This window comes from Oryctolagus cuniculus, chromosome 5 (assembly GCF_964237555.1).
Source record: "Oryctolagus cuniculus chromosome 5, mOryCun1.1, whole genome shotgun sequence".
NCBI classification, from domain to species: Eukaryota; Metazoa; Chordata; class Mammalia; order Lagomorpha; family Leporidae; genus Oryctolagus; species Oryctolagus cuniculus.
The window spans coordinates 82,855,503-82,875,446 of record NC_091436.1 but is presented as its reverse complement, the minus strand read 5'-3'; the positions used below and the strand labels follow the sequence as shown (position 1 = coordinate 82,875,446).

Here is a 19,944-nt window from a genome sequence, read left to right as displayed (position 1 = left end):
CGGCTTTTTGCCAGATCATATTTAAAACCTTTGGGTGGCTCACAGAATGTGGCTTGTTGGTAATTTTCATCAAACTGCCATCCACTTCTGCTTACCTGCTTGGTATGGTTGTCTACCATACTAGAAGAGTCATCGATAGCCAAACAAATCTGATACTGACGTTTACTGGGCTTGGTCCTCCGAAGCCAAATCTTGTCTTTCCGAAACTGACTAGCGATGTATGGAATGACCTTCCGCATGTTCAGCCGCTTCCCAGTTCGGTAGTCTCCTCTATTGAATTTGCCCCAACAGCAACACAGATTAGTTACCAACTGGCCATCCCTGAGAATTCTCTTCAAGGACAAAAACCAGCAATCCCAAATAACCAGGAACCTGCCACAACAAGGTGTTACTTAACTGAGGACTAAACATTTCTTCTTGACCACTAGCCAAAAACACTGGACATATACAAGGCAATAATTATATTCTTCCGGGGCCGGCGCTGTGGGTTACCATGTGGGCACCAGTTCAAAACCCGGCTGCTCCACTTCCGATCCAGTAAAAGATGGCCCAAAGTCCTTGGGCCCCTGTACCCATGTGGGAGAACCAGAAGAAGCTCCTGGCTTTGGATTGGCACAGCTCCGGTTGTTGCGGCCAATTGGGGAATGAACCATCAGATGAAGACCTCTCTCTCTCTGCCTTTCAAATAAACTTTTAAAAAAATTTAGCTTCTTCCACAAACATTACTTTTTAAAAATACTGCATTGAATATGAGGCCTTACAGTCTTTCTTTTCTGTTCTATATCTATGATTTGGACCTATCATTGCAAAGACATATGTGGGGCCGGTGCCTGTAGTGCCGGCATCCCTGTGGGGCTGGTTTGAGTCCCAGCTGCTCCACTTCTGATCCAGCTCTCTGCTGTGGCCTGGGAAGGCAGTGGAGGATGGCCCAGGTCCTTGTGCCCCCGCGCCCATGTTGGGGACCCGGAGGAGGCTCCTGCCTTCAGATTGGTGCAGCTCTGGCCGTTGCAGCCATTTTCAAATAAATAGATAAATCTTAAAGACATAAGTAACACCTACAGCAAAAGAGTAACAACAGGTATCAAGGTGAGTAGCACACACACCCCCAACACCTTCTGTGGTAGAAATAAACAGGAAAGTAGAGTAAGGAATACCACATTGGTGCCTCTGTGGCAAAAGTGGCAACCTAGAAGCCAGCACCATAAATGGTTAGGTGCAAAGCTCAACAGAATCAGTGCACTGCCATCTTTTCCAGGCATACAAAGACTTCTAATGGGTTAGACTTACTTGAGTTTGGCTGCCTGGGTAGGCTCTAATATGAGACGAAGCTGTTCACATAACTGTTGTGAAAGAGGTGCAGTTAAGACCAGGTAACTCTGCCACATCTCAGCTGCAGTCTTCTCCTGTGACAAGATATAAATTACCCTTTGAATGTCAGAGCCAGTCACACATCATTACAGAGGTCAAAAGTCTGAAGCAAAGCAACAGAAAACGGGCCCAAGCCTTCTCAACAGAAGCACCTGAGAGCTGTGCTCAGCAAGCTGCTGGTTCATGATTCTGAATGTCTTCCCTAAAGCCATAACCCACAGTTCCAAGTGAAAAAGTCTGAGACAATGAAGCAGGTCATTATTGGAATTCGCAACCAAATCAACACCTATTCAAATCAATCACAAGGGGTAAAGTCTACCCACCAAGAAGAGGCAGAGGTAAGTACAGAAGGAATCCAGATGGAAGCAAGTATAGCCATTGATTTGTGGGCTCTTAAAAGTCTTGTTTCAAAAGTGACAGTGACAAGGGCAAATCCCTAGGGTTAATTCATTCAGATGTGTGCTCATGTCCTGGGACACAAAGTCCCATGACGTGTTTGCCAACTATGACACAACACTCAGTACATACATAAGGTGGGAATGATGATAATCAATACAGAGTGTACACACAAACAAGTATGCAAAGGCATTAAAAATGAAACCCCTGGTAAATCTATACTGCCACATTAAGTCAGCCAGCAGTGGTCCACATGGTCTGTTCTCAGGATGGCATGGCACACACTTTTGCCCAGTTTTTCCAATCACACGTTACAGAGCCAGCAACAGAAGCTAGAAGAGTTAAACACATCTGTTTCCCTCCACTTTCATCAGCTAGCTAAATCTAGTGGCAAAGCAGGCACCGAGCACTGCACATACTTAGGCTTCAGGATTCCAATTATATTCTCCATGTGCTCAGTCCCTTTTACGAAGTAATTGGAGCTAAGAACCTATTAAGTTGTTGTATCTTACCAACAAAAATCAAACAGTTTTAAGGAAAAGCCTGTGACTTACTTCTTCTGGGTTTCCAGATTCGTGTGGCTGCCACGTTTCCAGTTGTCTCTCCAGCTCCTCTCTTAGCTCACTGACATCTTTTAAAAAGGGCTGAGAAGAAAAACCCACAGGTAAGAGGTAGCCAGGTTGAGATCACCAACTTTTCACTGGCTGCCTCCTCCCTACAGCACGAACTCAAAGTATATACTTCACGGCCGAGACTCATAACAGAAGCAAACTGAATGGCGCAATGTGATGACCGCAGACAATCATTCTTCTGCTTCCCATCTTAGAGATAGCATGGGTAAAGGAAACATTTAAAATTTATAACTCCACCACAGCAGACAAAACACAGTAATGAAAATGTCTGATTAATCTGTATTGCCACAGGTCAAACTACTAGGATAAAAAATTCAGTTGTCAACTCTTCCTAAATGCACACAGTAAGCCCAAGTTCTTGTTATTTCACCAGTTGTCCTGAAGGCTCCTTACATAAAGATGGTAAGAAGAACCAGACATGAGAGCAGGACAGGTCAGGGCACTGTGACCTGGCACTAACTGCTGGAGGGGTGTCATCTGCTTAAAGAACACCCGTCACACCAATAGTGCTCCTAAAAATTTTGATAAGGACTTGATATTCCAAAACAACCAGATGTTCCGTAAGTTTTAAAGATAGGGGCCAGCATTTTACCTAGCAGGTAAAGCCACCACTTGCAATGTTGGAATCGAATGGCTCAAGTACTTGGGCCCCTACCATCTATGTGAGAGACCTAGAAGAAGCTCCTGGCTTCAGCCTTGCCCCAGCACTGGCTGTTGCAGCCACCTAGAGAGTTAACTAACGGAAGGAAGACCTCTGTCTCTGAAAGTCAAGTTACAAACAATAAATAAATCTTTGAAAAAAAGATTTCTAAAGACAAAAATTTTTAAGCAATGTAAAATTCCATTTTGTCAATTACCTTTTAATTTATTTGGAAAGCAGAGTGATAGAGAAATCATCCATCTGCTGATTTACTCCCCAAATGCTGGTAACAGCCAGGCTTAGGCTAGACTGAAGCAAGGAGCCCAGACTCAATCTGAGTCTCCCACATGGACAATAGGGACCCAGTACCTGAACCATCACCTGCTACCTCCCATGGTGCACATCAGGAAGCTGGATAGGAAGTGGAGGTGTGACTTGATCCTAGGCACTACTACATGAGATGTATTTATCCTACATGATGGCCTGCCCCACTGTGCCACAGTGCCCAACCATTTTGTCAATAACTAAAGCAGGAATTTGTGAGAGGTTCAGTACCTGGAAAATCGGGTCCATGAGGAACTGATGGGCTGTATGAATGGTTGAATCTCGGCTCCTCTCTGGTTTCTCATTCTCTGTCTCTTTGTGGGATCTGTCTGTCCTGGGGTCTTGATCTTCCTCTGTTTTAACTGTTTGTGTCTCCATTTCCATTTCTTCAAAGCCTAGTTTCATGTAAGGACAGAGTTTTGTCACAGTATCAGCATCAAGGCTAAGCTTCAGCATCAAGCCTAACAGTGAATGAAGCTTCACTCATCCACTCATTCATTCCTTGACATGTTTTTCTCTCTCCAACAATCACGGCCAATTCAAACTCCCTTATTTCACCTCCTCTGCACTCTGATGTTGAAGGTGGCTGTTCTGGAACTGTAGTTTATCTTAAGTCTTGTAAATCTTATACTACGTGCACTTAGAATTTTGATAAAAATAAAAACTAAAAGAAAGCCACTGTTCCATTTGCCAGGAATCAACAGTGTTTAACACTCCTAAGGACAGAGACAAAACAAAGGGCTTTGCATTTGGCAATTTTTTTTAATTTGCATTTAATCCACTGCTGATAGTTACTTTTTAATTTGCTGAATGTATGTGCTCTCTTTTAAAAATGAACTGCCTTGTAACAGAGCTTTTTTAGCCCTGATATGGAAACTGGCTATCTCCTCACATGCATTTTTCTCATTCCATCTCTTAGTATTTTATAGCACTTTATGCTACACTTCTATAAAACTGAAAAACATTTCCAAAATAAAAAAATATAGTTTCTCATCACAACTGTGGAAAATGTGTACTAATCTAATTTCTTCTACCCATTTTAAAGACAGATGGGATTTTGTTGGAAATTCAAACTTCCAGGATATCCTGCCACTCCTCTATTCCTCCACCTTTCTGCTTCCAACCAAAAGATAATCAATTATAGGCGGATGACTCAGCAAGGCCATGAGTTAGGACGTGGAACAGGCTAGACAACAGTACAAGAGAACTGACTGCTCTACGTCAGAGAGCTTATAAGGGATGTGTTCAAACACAAGACTCACCGGAGGTTGCTGTGGTCCTGGACTTGACTTCCTCTGGCTTTAGCTGCTCCGTATCTGCTGCCTTGAGCTCCTCCTGTTCCTCTGTGTCCATAAGGGTATCCTGTATCTCCTCTTCCTGATCCTGCCCCGAGTCTTTTGCAGTCTGTTGCTGCTCCTTGCTGGCCACATCTGCCAGAAATGAATGTGTGCGCACACCCAAAGAAAGCTTAGGTTTTTCCAGAACAAAGCAGTGATCTGTCAATGGTTTCTATCTTTCCTAGTGTTCAAAATTCTGTTCATGCTGGTTCTGCCACTGACCAGCAATGTGGCTTAGACACTTGTCTACACTACAGATGTAACTGTTCTCTACTTCCTACAGAAGTTAGGATGTGGTATAACTATCCATGTAACCACAGAAATAGGGGGGTTGATGGGTTTTTATTGCTATGACCAGAAGATGGACCAAAATAAACAGCATCCTATATTACTAACCTGTGGGTAAATTAGTTTCTTCAGAGTTGAGTAAGAGTATAAAACAGGGCACAGAAAGACCAACATGGGAATCCCAGCACTGTGATCTCTGATAAGTTCTTAAATGCCTCTGACCTCACTGTGCTCACCTCTACAATGGAAAGATCTTAGTTTGGAGGATTATTTGAGGAATTCCATCAACATAAATCGAAGGCTCAAGGCAAAAGCTCAGCACATGGTATTTATTATTACTACTACTTTATTTTTGCTAGAAGGGACAGAGAAAAAAGTAGCCTACTGCAGAGCCATCATTTTTGTGCTATCATCACAGGTAGATATTGTCAATACTAGTTTACATATGAATGAAGTAAAGAGAAGTCATAAAAGGAAAAACTAGACTGACTACTTATCTTCTCATACCAAGACTTTTTCCCTCCCTTTCTCACTTGTGCAGAAAACACGTATTTCAAAATTTCACAGTTCCTGTCAGTGCAGGGACTACCTAGAACTGACAAAATGTCCATTATGAAGACACCCTGAGTTCAGTTTGAAAGTGGGCAGTTGTTAGTAAGGGTATTTCAAAAGCTGACACTGAACCCAGCAACCCCGAGAATTTATACTAGACCAGGGATCCCCCTATACCCAAAACAAGCTGCATTTCTGCATTATAGAAATCATCTGATTTATCCTATTTTTCTTACTAGAGACAAAACAATTTTAAAGGCCATCCCTTGTGCCGGCTAACAGGAATCTGTACTAAGAGCTGCACGGCCCGAGTTCCCAGAGCTTGGTGAGCTGAAGAAGCCTTGCCCTCACCGTACCATAGGTCTGTGTGTCGTATGTGTCGCTGCCTTGTTTAATGTGCTCAAATGCATCTGCATCCTCCACCTGGGCCTCGGGCTGAGCTGACCCCTGCTCAGCGGCGGGGCTGTCCGTATCCACAGTCCTCAGCCTCTTGTGCACCCGCTCATTGTGATCACCCATGGAACGTTCATTGTCAGCCTGCCCAGGTCTCCTCTTAAAGCTCTGTGGGAGATATGAGGAAATTCACTACAGCACTATATCTGTAATGACAGAAAGACTCAAAACAAGGCACATATTAGGTAAAAGGGGTACACCCACACAAGAATGGAATTCAATGCAGCTACTAAAAAGAACGGGGCTTCTATAAGCTTAAACAGAACCATGTCTGTGATATACTTTTGTATCTGAAATAAAGTCACAGAAGCAAGGAAACACATGTACATACACACATGTCCACAGATGTTCCACATGAAGAAAACAGCTGAGAGAAGATAAAATAGACAACACCCAATTGCTCTGGGGAAGGTCCCTTGGGTGGCTTGGGGACAGGGATAGCACATAGGCTCATTTAGGAGACTGCTTTTCAGCACTATTTCATGTACACAAATTATACCCCATTAAGAAAACCTAATTTTTGAAAATTAAAAAAAAAAATCATGAGAAGAATAAGACTGGTGGTGCAGCACACAGCACCTGACTCTCAGTTCCACAGCAATGAACCCCAGAGGTGGATTTCTCTGGGGAAACCCCACAGTCCTGGGCTGCTCACCAAGGCTACCTACAGGAAAGGCTAGGAGTGTGGCTTTGTTTTTTAACAACCACATTTCTATCATCTTTTTTGACATGTAGGCAACAAACCGAGTTCAAATGGAGAGAGAGAGAAACCTGTGTGTTTTTCCTGGTGTGTTTCTGGGAAGCCAGCCGCGCAATGAAGTTGGACTCGTGGCCTTCTGCCTGGTTTGCATCTGCAGCTCCACTCCCATGTTCCTAGGAAATTCAAGACATAAGAAAATGAGAAGGAAGAGGCTGTGACCATCACCAGTTACTAAGCTGTACTGAGCACTAAACTGCAGTCTCCACTGTGCTCATCTCAGAGTTACAGCCTTAGGCCTGTTTGCCTGGAACTCAGCCGTGACTGAGCTCTTACCTGCTGGCAGGAAGAGAAGCATCAAGACCTGATACCCTCTCAGGTATCTTTTCCTTGCAAAGCTGACTAGTTCTTGCCTCAAGGACTGACTGTTTAGGTCTTATTCCAAAGGCAGAACAGACCTCCATTACAAACCAGGCATCATCATCAACCGGCTGTACACTCTTAAGGCTGTTATATAACTTGAGTTTTATTTTCCTCCAACAGAAAATGGAGAAGATAACAAGAAGAGCATCAGTTCTCTCGTAGGGCTTGCTGAGGTAAGGAAAATACTTAGTTCCTAATGGGCGCCTGAGGAACGATGAGGGCAGGGCTGTTTAAGCAGTATAAACAACTGTTGTTATTGATCACAAAACTGGAGCTCAGAGGCTGCAGAGTTTTCCCAGTATCACCACTGCAACTAGCAGGCCCTCTGGCACTCAATGTTCTTCCCAAAGCATGCTCACAACTTAGACTGAGACCACATCAGAACACATCATGACTAGTCGAGGAATACAAGAAGTGCCCTGCTTTATAAATGAGCATATTTAGAGGCCTAGGGAGGAGCAAGGCAAAGGAAGGCACTGTGAGCAGCACTGTGCTGTGGGCAGTCCATGGGCCACCTTTCTTTCCTTGGGAGCTAAAAAACATGAACTTGACTCTCCCACTGAGAACTACAAGGCTAAGCACTTTTTCTTATTAAGCATATATCATCACTTTAATATAGCCTAGCGGTGGGTGTAGTGGCACAATGGTATAAGCCAGAATCTGGGATACCCACATCCAATATAAGAGTGACAGGGGTCAACTCCTGCCTTTGCTTATGATCCAGCTTCCTGATAATGTGCACCCTGTGACGCAGCAGATAATGATCCAAGTACTTGGGTTCCTGCCACCCGATGGCGTACTACTAGACTCTTGGCTTTGACCTGTCCCAGCCCCAGCTGTTGCAGCCATTTGGGAAGTGAACCAGCTGATCGAAGATATCTTGCTCTCTCTCTGCCTTTCAAATAAATCTTTTTTTAAGCTTCTCCCTCTGTAGCTTCTGCCTTTCAAATAAATAAATAAATCTTGAAAAGAAAAAAGGCAAAATGAAGACATTTGCTATATATGTGTGTGTGTGTATATATATATATGCACATATTTATTTATATACACATAATACATATATATGCTGGGTGTGTGTGTGCATGTGTATAACCTTTAACAAATATTCTGGAAGTATACAAAAATAAGTATATAATCACTTTCTCAAAGAATAGGAGACAATCTTAGATGTCAACAAACAACAAGAACAAAAACCACATATAGACCAACTACTTCTAATGAGAATGTGAATTCAGAGAGAAGGAACCACGTAAGAGGCGACTGGCTTTGGCAGGGAGAGCCCTCACCTCCTTGCCCTGCTCCTTCTCAGGCGCAGCCCCAGCCAGCTCCACGGCCTGTGCACTTTGCATGTTCTCCACCCCCGTCTGCCCGCATGAGGCATGCTCTTTCCTCTCAGGAGCCTCTGCCACCTGCTGCTCTGTGTCCAACCCCTCCTCCTCCTGCTCATCTTCCTTCTCTTCTTCAACTTGCTTCTGCAAAGAAATCAGACACGGTGTGAAATGCTCTGGGCTGGGGGTGCTGCAGCAAACAGGCTCCCCAGTCCTCACTGACGGAGTCTGCAGAGAGCGGTCAGCTAGAGGGAGTCTTGAAACAGAAACCTAAAATGCCTTGGCAGTGCCGACCAGTGATGGACTATCCTAGAAGAGAGTCTAGGGAAATAGAGGCTTCCTCCTCCTCTTTATTATTTCAACCTAAGAAAAGCCAGAAGCCCACCATACCTGGGGCTGGAGACCCTGGTCAGCAGGGAGGCCATCCTCTCCACCCTCCTCACTGGCTTCCCCATCCTCTTCCTCCAGAGACTGCTGCTGGCCCTCTGAGTTTTCTTCGGGCTGTTCAGCAGTATCTCTCTCTGGGCTGTCAGCACTTGTGTCCATTTCCTCCTCCCCTTCCACTTTGTCATCTTCATCAGGGCCTTCCTCGGGCTCACGAGGACTTTGGTCTTCACCATGGTCAGTCTCGGTCTCTCCATTTCTTTCCTCAGTTTGGTGACTGTCTTCTTCCATATCCACTGGTTTTTCTTTGATCTCCAAGGGATTTTCTTCTGGATAGACATGACAAAAAGAAGAAACATGGGGCCGGTGTTGTGGCACAGTGGGTTAAGCCAAGGACTGCAGTGCTGGTATGACATATAGCCACTGGTTTGAGTCACAGCTAATGTGCCTGGGAAAGCAAAAGAGGATAGCCCAAGTCTTTGGGCACTTGCACCCAAGTGGGAGACTCAGAAGAAGCTCTGGGCTCTTGGCTTCTGCCTGGCCCAGACACGGTTGTTGCAGCCATGTGGAGAGTGAACCACTGGATGAAAGATCTCATGTTCTCTCTGTCTCTCTCTCTGTAACTCTGCCTTTCAAATAAATTATTTTTTTCTTCTTTTTTTAAAAATTTATCACAGAAGGACCATAGTTGTGGTGCAGGTTTGAACCCTAGCTGCTCTGCTTCAATCCAACTCCCTACTAATGTGCCTGCGAAGGCAGAAGATGGCCCCTGCCACCCATGAAGCTCCTAGCTTTAGCCTGGCCCAGCCCTAGCTATTGTGGCCATTTGGAGAGTGAATCAGTGGAGTATATATACACACACACACATACACACACACACACACACATATATATATATATATATACACACACACATATATATATAAAAGGGGAACACAGATTTTTAAAACTTTCTATTATTTCTTAAACTGGGAAGTAGTTATGCAAGTGTTTTCTCACTATTCTTTAAACCAGGGATTGGCAAAGTATGGCCCATAGGCCAGCTGTGGTTTTCCACATGTGTGTGTCTGTCAATTTTTATTGCAATTCCGCTGTAGGTCTTCTCTTTAACTATGTTTGTACCTTACTCATTCTGTGCTGCCTCTGCCTTCTTTCACAGTGCAACAGGAGGACTCAGTATATGCAGTAAAAAGCTTAGGACCTACAAGGCCTAAAATATTATCTGATACTTTGTAGAAAGTTTGCCCACCCTGTTAAAAGCAATACTCATATATTTAATACAATTATTTTGATGGTGCTTCAAAATTAATCCACTGAAAAAGAGCCATCAACAAATTCCAACAGTAAGTTTTATACTAAAGATAGGAGAGACCAGTGTTTTTTTAAAAAATTCTGTATATTTGAAACTCAGAGAGACTGAGATCTCCCATCTATCTGTTGGCTTGGTCCCTGAATCACAATAACAGCCAGGGCTGGGCCAGGCCAAAGTCAGGAGCCAGGAACTCCGATAATTTAAGGAACTTAAGGTGGATAACTTGTTACACTTTCAGCTTTCAATTCTTTTAACTCTATAGGGACCCCATAATGACTGCAGGAGCTCAGAGCTGTATAGAGTGAAGCCCACTAGGCAGAGCAGGGCCAAAATAGTGCACGGGAAGTGGAAGTAGTGAGAGAATCTGTCGGCCTATGAGCTGTGGCCTATGCGCACAAAGAAACACTACAAAAGAAAAGTAAACACCTTCTCAAGGTGGGGCTAAGCTAACTGAACCATGATTCCTGATTTGGCCATGACCCTGGGCTCTGTGAAGAGAAATCAATTACTGCTCATTGTCAACAAGTTCTAATGGGCCTGCTGGGGTTTCTGAAAGACGCACCTTCTCCATCTTCACTGCCTGTGTCCTCACCACTGTTCTTGTCACCACTGTCAAGGTTCAGGTCATCAGGAAGATCCAAGGCCTCAGGTTCCGGCAGCTTTTCCTCATTACCATGGTAAGGGTCTACCTCATTCTCATCATATTCCCTCTGTGAGGTAATGGAGATAAAACAGAAAGAAAAAAATAAATATTTTTATAAAAAAGAATTTGTATAAAAGTGGTTCTGAGTATTTATGTAGTGCAGAGAGAATATAATATCTCTTCCCTAAAACTGCCAACATAGATTAGTATTTTAAGTAATGTTTTTACACTTTTCACATTAGAATTTCCAATTTTATTTTCAGTGCAGGTTCTCTGCTGAGATGAGGCATTGTGTCACTTAATCTCAAAGAAAAAACTCAAGAGACAAAAATAAAGGAACAAAGGTTTTAGCTTCCAAACTACAGCATGAGCCCAAATAGCATACACACTAATTTGTAAAAGAGCAATCATTCAACGTTTTACATCCCATTAAAAGCCTCTGTTGTGCATCCTTGTATAAGTCAGTAAGATAGCAATCAATAAATAGTAAAATCAGTGTCTTGAGACACTCTAAAAACTATGCAGTGCTATGGCCCTAATCCTGAGTCAGGAGGGCAGTTCAAGTCCTCATTACCTCATCTATCTGTTCATTAATTTTTTCTTGGCCTTGTCCACCATCATCAGCTTCTGTTTCATCCTTTTCTTCCTTCTTATCTGGCCAGTTTTTATCTTTATTCGAATTCCCAGCATCCAAGTTACCATCTTTAGCAACAAGTTCAGGATCTTCCTAAATGTGAGAGAGAAAACAAAGTCATCAAACTCAATCCAAGAAACTGCTTCAACATGGGTTAAGTCTAGCAGTGTAGCTCTTAGACGTGGATAATTTCTGCCTGTTGAGCATGTCCCATGAAAACACTTGGCAGTCACATTGTATTGTGCTGCTGCAGTGTGACACCAGCTCTGGAGGACTCCCAAGCTCAGGGCTGGAGAATTCGGTGGCCAAGGATATAATCAGCTTAGAGCATCTACAGTGAGTCTTCTTAACTTCCCATCTCCACCACACATGAGATGACTTAGGTCAGGGTATACTTTCAGATCTGAATACAATTAATGAGACGGGGGAAAAAAAAAAAAAAAAGGAAGAGAGAGATGGAAGAGAGGGATAAATAGATGGAACAGGATAAGCAGTAAATAGAGTGGAAGGTGGCAGGAAGATTACCTCCTTCCAGGCTGGGGACTTTGGGATGGGAGAAATCTTCTAATTACCTCATCCATTCCTGGTCCTGTTTCTTCGGTTTTGCTGTCTTCTTCTTCCTCATCTTCCTCATCATCATCATCACCCCAAAGCCTCTCATCTAGTTTGTCCGCTTCCTCGCCATTGAGATCACCCATCTGTTTATCCAGGTCTCCACCCTCGCTGTCTGATTTCTCATCATCCTCTTCTGAAAGGGAAGGCACTGAACGTAGATCAGACAGATCCCCACACTGACCCAATCCTGCATGTCTAAGACATGGACCCATTCCCTGGCAAGGATTCCATCTGGGATTTACTGCCTATTACTACAGAACTCCCTACAGGCACATGCCTTCAGACCTACTGGAGCAGCCCCACTGTGTTTTTGCAAACTGTTGAGAGTAACATGCAAGTCTGCAGTATGTGAACAGGCAGGAAAACAAGAGGTGGAACTGCTGTAAGGATGTCTGCTTTCTATGCTGGAAGAACAGTCATCATGGGACTCATTAGTCTAGCTTCTTATCTGTGAAATGATGGACTTCCCCAACACACTGTGCTTCTGTGATTTATCCAACATCTCAAATCAGGTCTCGACCAGTTAGCCATAATTGTTCTGCCTTTACCTTTGCTCACAGTCTACTTTACCAAACATTATATCCTTACACTTTTTACACAAGCATATATTCCTCTACTCTAAAGTTTGCTTTCATTTCTGCAAGGTTTTCCCTTCAAATAAAATACTCAATCTCAAATTAAGTTTTGGGTGGAAATTTAGGGCAAAAGATGAATTATGGTACAAACAGGGCAAATGATGATGTACTGTAAGAAATCATATTCTCAAATAATTTTAATGACAAAATGAATGTTCATAAGCCAGCAAATGAAAAAAGCAGACTACAAAAATGGATATGATTCTTGTGTGTGTGTGTGTGTGTATATATATATATATAATACATGCAATAATGGAAAGAAATATACCAAACTTTTGAGGTGGTTTAGGTGGGGAGACTCTAGGGAGGTCCTATCTTATTCCTGTATTTTCCCCCTAAATGATCTACAACAAACATCTATTGTTTGTAATTAGGACACACAGACACACACACAATTTTTTTTAAAAGCTATCCAGAACAATCTGCCTTGAAAGCTGAGCTCTGTGAGGGACCATCTTCTTGCTCTTTTGGGCTTCCCCAAAGGGCACTCCCGCACCACTGCATCTAGCACATAAAGCAGCTAGAACATCAGTCAATGGTGTGGTTTACTAAGAGGTCAAGTATCCCCAAAACTGCCCGCAGACTTCTGCCATGGTGGGTGTGACAATGGCACACTCCTGGCTGAGGCTTTCAGTCTGTACTAATGCTGAGGAACCAATGTTGTTTCAAAAGATTACAACAAGCTTCTTGTTTTTATAGAGAAAACATGTAGTTTTCTCTATAAAATACTGATATTTTCCAAACAAGAAGTTACCATATAGTTATCTCAAACCTTGTTCTTCAAGCTCCCCATCATGCATCTTCCCGTCAAAGTCTTCTGACATCTCAATGGCATTATCCTCGCCCTTAATGTCAGATTTTGAACCAGGATCCTCTTTGTCCTTTTCTTGACCTTTCTGAAATGTATCTTCCACCTATGTCAGCAAGCATTACAGAAATTACAAATGAATGCTGTAATTTTACTAATGTTTAATTCCGCTTAGAATACAAAGGTCAACTTTAATGGTGTAAAAATATCTCTGGGATGAGGCAAAAAAAAAAAAAAAAAAAAAAAAGCTAGCAGAAGACAGTCACGTGTGATAATTTGTGAAAGTTTTGTTTCCATTTCTGGAGTTAATGGTCACTTTTTTCTATTTGTGGCCAGAGAATATATTTCACTCAGGCTTTCTTCATGGAAATTGTTAGAAAAAAGAAAATTCCAGAGCCATTTAAAAGTCCCTTTTAAAAAATATAGAAGTAATAAAATTTCATTAAAGGAACTCTTAAGGAAAACAGTAAAAGTAAGTTTCTCACAGCACTACCATCCTCCAAAACTTCCAGGAATTCTCACTGCTGATGTGAATACCCTAATATACACTTAGTAACACAGGGGCTCGCTATCAATATGTACCTCTCAAAACCTGTGTTTTACAGACTCTTATGCAATCTGCTTTTCTTTTTAAACTTAAAAACTGTCTTAAGTATATTTCCATGTTGAAACATAATACTCTATCTGATTCTGTTTAATTAATATATAGTATTGTTGTACATGCATGGTACTATAATTTAAATAACTCTCTACTGATGAATAGTTTGTTTCATAACTTTCACCATTATAAATAATACTATTGTAGGGAACTTCCTTGTAAAAACATGCATCTACCTCATATACCTATTTATTTTTGACATGTTAGCATATGTAAGAAAACATGTTTGGGCTGGCATTGTGGCACAGAATGATAGGCCTCAGCCTGCAGTGCCAGCATTCCATATGGGTGCCAGTTCGAGTCCCTGCTGCTCCACTTCCAACACAGCTCCTGGATAATGCTCCAGGGAAAGCAGCAGAAAATAGCCCCAGTACTTGGACCCCTGCACCCACGTGGGAGACCTAGAAGAACCTCCTGGCTCCTGGCTTTGGCCTTGCCCAGCTCCAGCCATTGCAGCCATCTGGGGAGTGAACCAGTGGATGAAAGTCAGTCTTTCTCTCTGTCTCCCTCTCTCTATCTCTGCCTTTCAAATAAATAAATAAATCTTTTAAAAAAAGTAAAATTGTATCAAAGCATATGCATAACTGAAAACTTAGCAGATATAAAGTGCTCTAGAGGATTTTTACATCATTTAATGTGTTTTGCATTGGACTGTACTTTTCTGTTTGGACTGCACCTTTGTTTTTTCAATTAGAAACACAGTATATGCTGTTAAGTTGAATTTAAAAAACAGAAGGAAGTCAAAATAACAACAAAAATTCAGAGCCCCACCATCCAAGCATTAGCCTAACTCCTTTGGTTTATTTCTTCCCTGCTTTCCCCACTAAGACACAGAGTTTGAAGTGGTTTGCTCCTTTGCTTTTAATAGCTATAACCATAACCTGAATACAAGTTTATGATTCAATTTAGACTTAGATGAGCATTTTATTTATTTGTTTTATCATCTGAAAGCCAGAGAAGAAGGATTTTTCATCTGTTGGTTCACTCCCCCAAATGCCTACACCAGCAAGGGCTGGACCAGGCTGAAACCTGAAGTTTGGAACTCCATCACCTCCCACATGGTCGGAACAGACCCAAATGCTTGCATTACCAGCTATCTCCCATTTTGCACAATAACAGGAAGCTAGAATTGGAAGAAGAGCTGGGACTTGAACTCAGGTACTCTATTATGGATACTAGAACCCCAAGTGGCATCTTAACTGCTGTGCCAAATGCCCACCACAGCAGATAGGCATTTTAAAAAGCAACACAACAGAGGCCGGTGCTGTGGTGTAGCGGGTAAAGCCACTGCCTGCAGTGCTGGCATCCCATATGGGCACTGGTTCGAGTCCTGGCTGATCCACTTCCAATCCAACTCTCTGCTATTGCTGGGAAAGCAGGAGATGGCTCAAGTGCTTGGGTCCCTGAACCCACGTGGAAGATCCAGAAGAAGCACCTGGCTTCAGATCAGCCCAGCTCTGGCCGCTGCAGCCATTTGGGTAGTGAACCAGCAGACAGATGACCAGTGGATGGAAGACTTTCTCTCTCTCTCTCTCTCTCTCTCTCTCTGCACCAACCTCTCTATAACTCTGCCTTTCAAATAAATAAATAAATCTTAAAAGCTGCTGTGTTGCCCTTTTTTTTTTTTTAATCTGCAGCAGAAGTGGGAAAGTCTGACCCTGCCCGTGAAATTATTTGGTCTCACAGTGCCAAAGTAGCTGCAGGCAGGACTCAAAATTCAATAAAATGTATAACAGGCTAATTTTTAAGTCAGTAATTTTTTTAAAAGATTTTATTTGAGAGGTAGAGTTACAGACGGTTAGAGGGAGGGACAGAGAAAAAGGTTTTCTATCTGTTGGTTCACTCCCCAAATGGCAGCAATTCTGCATGGCCTGTGAATATATTATAAATATCCAAATGGCTCTTGTCAGAAAAAACACTCCCCATCTTTGGTCTACAGACTCTGAGTATCTCAAAAGCATTCTTGATTCCAACCAAAAAAGGGTGTAGATTTTAAAATTCTAGCATGTCTTAAAGATATACAAAACCTATTAATAGCAAACTCTAGCATTACTGTTAAATGTAGTTATCAATTAAAATAGCCAAGCTCTTAATCCTTAAAAGCACTACCAATAAATACTCTGTAGAGAGTCATCAGCAAGCATCTTTCCATTTAAAAAAAAATAAAAATCATTCCCTCCACAATTTAGCTATAACCGATGAATAAGTTGCAAAGTTCCCTCCTGTGGTTTTTAGGCATTTTATTTACAACCACTGCCCAAGCTTCAGTGTCCCTAGGACTCCACAGACCTGTCTGAAAACCATTAGCCTAGTAAAAAATTATGTATATGTGTCATTTAAATGTATATGTGTCATTTAAATATTGAAACCAAAGGGGAAAGGAAGTCAGATTCTGTAATCTGTGTACCCATTTCACAGACCTGTTCTTCATTCTCTATTCGGTCGCTCACATCCTTCGTGCCCTCGCCTTCTCCAATTCCACCTCCCTCATAGTCATGGAATTCAGTTGCCCCCTCTCCTGCTGAATCTTCCATAAATTCTTTGGGCAAGCAAAATCCCTTGGGGAAAAAACAGAGTGAACAGTTAGGCACAAATGCAATTCAAAAAGGGATTGTCAGCCCTACCACAGTGAAAAAGCAACATCAACAAATGCTTCACTGTTGTAACAGCATAGGGTCTTAAATCTGCCAAAGCACATCAGCGGACCTCTGGCATTCTTTTCCTCCTCACTGATAACAGCTAATGTGCGGTGTCACAGCTTGACATCTGATTTAGCACGAGGTCATGTCTCTGTAGAGGCCCCTGGCGTGTGCGGTATCCATCACTTTGCAAAAAACAAAATTTGGAGAAAGGACACCAGAAGGATGGGATTCAGGACATCATTGAGCAAGGGCAGAATGGGCTCTAGAGAGAACAGTAGGACACAGCACTAACAAAGTGAAGTGTTAACAAAACTGGTCCCTGTCAGAATTTAGCCTAAAAAGGAAAAACTACTATATGGGCAGAGGTAAACAGAAAAGCAAGGACAAGAAAACAGCAGCTCTCAATCAGAAATTTTAATTTTTTAAGCAGAAATACATGCTATCAAGCTATCTGTCAATCTGAGAATGAAACAAAAAACAGCTGTCAATTAACAAGGAGTTGAGATGACCACCACCTTGGTTATACACAAACAGCTACCTGGGCAGTAAGGGCTTCAGTGACAGCCTAGATTATCTCCGCTCTGTATCTAGCCTACTTTAAAGTTCCCTCAGCACTCAGAAAGGACAGAAACACAACCTGATTCTCTGAAAATTGATTGAAACCTACATTTTGGTGGTCTTATTCCCACTGAGTTACATTGTTTGAAAGAGCTGCCTTCGAATGCAGGCATACGAGGGAAACCAAAAAGCAAGGAGCTTCAGATTCTCTTAGCACAGCACAGCACTGCAGCACATGCAGCTCAACCACTGGGCCCCCAGTACTGCACACTTTAGAACCATGGCTGTGGCCAGCTCCCAGCTCCCTACTCCAAAACACACAGTTCTGACAGGCCAACATCACCCAAGAGCCTTTCAAGACAGGAGCAATAGCTCAAATGGACAAACACAGCTGACCTGAATCTCCAGGTGCTCTTATCACCCATTACCCTGCCATTGTCTTACGCATATAATGTTTCTCCCAGAAGTGATGGGGTCTAACACTGGCTCAGTACCCTTCAGACAGAAGGGGCAAACCTGGGAATCATTCACTTCCATATTATTCAACAGACACATGGATTTACAATCTAGATGGGAGGCCCCAGACCTGCCTTTCACTTAGTATTCTTTCCTGTCTCTTTCAGATAACCAAGGACATGAACTCCAGGCACTGTCTTTAATCTGTAAATTCATACTTTCCTCAAGAGAATTTCATCTGTATTGTACTTAGATTTGGAGACAACCTTAAATTACTGAGGAAGAAATGAACCAAAACAGATATATTCAGTTGAGGATGGTTTCCACCAAAATACTATAAGGTCTAAGTAGATGACATTCCACAAGCAACCAACCTGGGACTCAGAAAGGTTAAAGCATTAACCCTAAGTTCAAGAACTGAGTACTTCTGTGAGTACATCCAGTCTATCAGATTTCACTGACTTCTGCCCCTGGTTTTGAAGGGTAGTGTCTACAACCTTGAACAACCACAGCACTCTTCATACTACTGAATATATGACTGAATGAATGAATGAATAACTTATGGAAGAAAAACCCTCCTCCATACTAAAAGCCTGTTATTATTTACTATAATTACATGTAAATAGTTGAAAGAAACTTAACAGCCTTAAGGATTTATTGAACAAATCTAGCTCAGGAGTTATCAAGAAGATTTCACATTGGAGACACAGACAAAAGAGTGTGTTAATACAAAACAGCCTTTGCACAGCCTCTGGAGTCAACAGGACTCATCAGTTAAGGGACGTGCAGGCTCTGAGACTTTAGTGAAAACTAGGTTAGCAAAAGGGTGCCATATAAAGCCTTTAAGAATCCACAGGTAGCAAGATCACCTCCTGGCATTTGTAATAGTCCAAAACAAAAAAGTCCATCAAACCAAACCTGAATGGAGGCAGAACACTTGGGTCCCAGAAGCCCCAGAGTGCTCCACGTGAACAGTCCTTACCTTCTGGGCGAGCTCTGTGAAGACCTGGGCAAGCACAGAGAGCAGCTTCGCAGTGCTTCGGTGAGTTGCCAAGGACACGGTCAGGAAGAAGAGGACAAGGTCTGAGAAGCTGCAGAGCATGGGCACCAGGCGTACCAGCAGGCAGCAGCACTGCCTAAAGAACTAGGTTCAAAGCAAACAAAAGGCCTACTCACATTGCTGAATGGGTACCTGGAATCCTTTGAAGGAATGAAAACATTCTGGAGCTAGACAGTGGCCATGGCTGTGCCTTGTGAATGTTGTAATGTTCACTATCGGTGAGCTGTGTGTTTACACAAATCCCACCACAGGTTACTGAGATTTCATCTCCTTAATCACATAAACTATCATTAAAATGCACTTTAAATTCTTACTCAAGTTTCATTTAGTTAACAATGTGTTTTTGAAGAACTCAATGTTTATAAATTAATCCTTCTTAGAAATCAATGTTGGTGCTGGTATCTATGCTACAGAATGGCATTCATGGTCCTAAAAAATAAACTGCTTCTCTGGACTTAAGACAGAGAAAACAACTTATGGCTCTGCTGGCTGACTATGGAGGGAATAGTGTTTGCAGAAGATGGTCATGAAGCTTCATGAATAGCAACAACAACATGTACTGTCAGACTCCCGCAAGCATGTGACTGTAATACAGCAGAACCCTAAACTAACAAATATTCTGCATTGATAGCATGTTTGCAACTCTGCATCTTACAAATGTAACCCTTAGTGAGTGCTAAGCTTTCAAAGCTTTTCAGTGACATTAACATGAATAAATAGACAAATTCTTTGTGCTTCTAGCCTGCCTTGGGCCCTCCACATGGAATCAGGGAATGCTTACCCTGCCTTTGTAAGGAACAGTGAGTGGATTACCGTGTGTTTCGCTGCTGTGCCATCCTCCCCACAAGATTTCAGCCTCTCCAACAGCTCAGAGATGGAGGAAATGATTTTCTGCACATGCAAAGTGCTCACTTCGCCCCAGAAGTCGTCCTCTAAGAGTTTTGTCAGATGTCCTGGTTGCAGTCTCTCAAAGCCTGCTGCCTCTTTATTCAAAGATCACGACATGATGAATAACAGAATATAAATTCTTTCATCTCTATTTATGCAATCGTCTGTTTCTAATACCTGTTCTGAACTATTTAGCCATCAAAAAAAATCATC

At 42.4% G+C, this 19,944-nt stretch overlaps 1 protein-coding gene across 1 annotated transcript in view; it reads right to left on the bottom strand.

Moving 5' to 3' along the window:
• MDN1 (midasin AAA ATPase 1) overlaps window positions 1-19,944 on the bottom strand; it is a 175,544-nt gene that overhangs the window by 6,334 nt on the left and 149,266 nt on the right. Inside the window, exons 82-97 of the mRNA XM_008263214.4 lie at window positions 19,657-19,826; window positions 18,766-18,927; window positions 16,548-16,685; window positions 13,434-13,575; window positions 11,984-12,159; window positions 11,352-11,504; window positions 10,697-10,844; window positions 8,829-9,151; window positions 8,397-8,582; window positions 6,762-6,863; window positions 5,894-6,098; window positions 4,623-4,790; window positions 3,592-3,755; window positions 2,319-2,408; window positions 1,288-1,403; window positions 96-270 (exon numbers count right to left, since the gene is read on the bottom strand). Coding sequence (XP_008261436.2) covers window positions 96-270; window positions 1,288-1,403; window positions 2,319-2,408; window positions 3,592-3,755; window positions 4,623-4,790; window positions 5,894-6,098; window positions 6,762-6,863; window positions 8,397-8,582; window positions 8,829-9,151; window positions 10,697-10,844; window positions 11,352-11,504; window positions 11,984-12,159; window positions 13,434-13,575; window positions 16,548-16,685; window positions 18,766-18,927; window positions 19,657-19,826 — 2,618 coding nt within the window. The remainder of the gene's footprint in view (window positions 1-95; window positions 271-1,287; window positions 1,404-2,318; window positions 2,409-3,591; window positions 3,756-4,622; window positions 4,791-5,893; window positions 6,099-6,761; window positions 6,864-8,396; window positions 8,583-8,828; window positions 9,152-10,696; window positions 10,845-11,351; window positions 11,505-11,983; window positions 12,160-13,433; window positions 13,576-16,547; window positions 16,686-18,765; window positions 18,928-19,656; window positions 19,827-19,944) is intronic.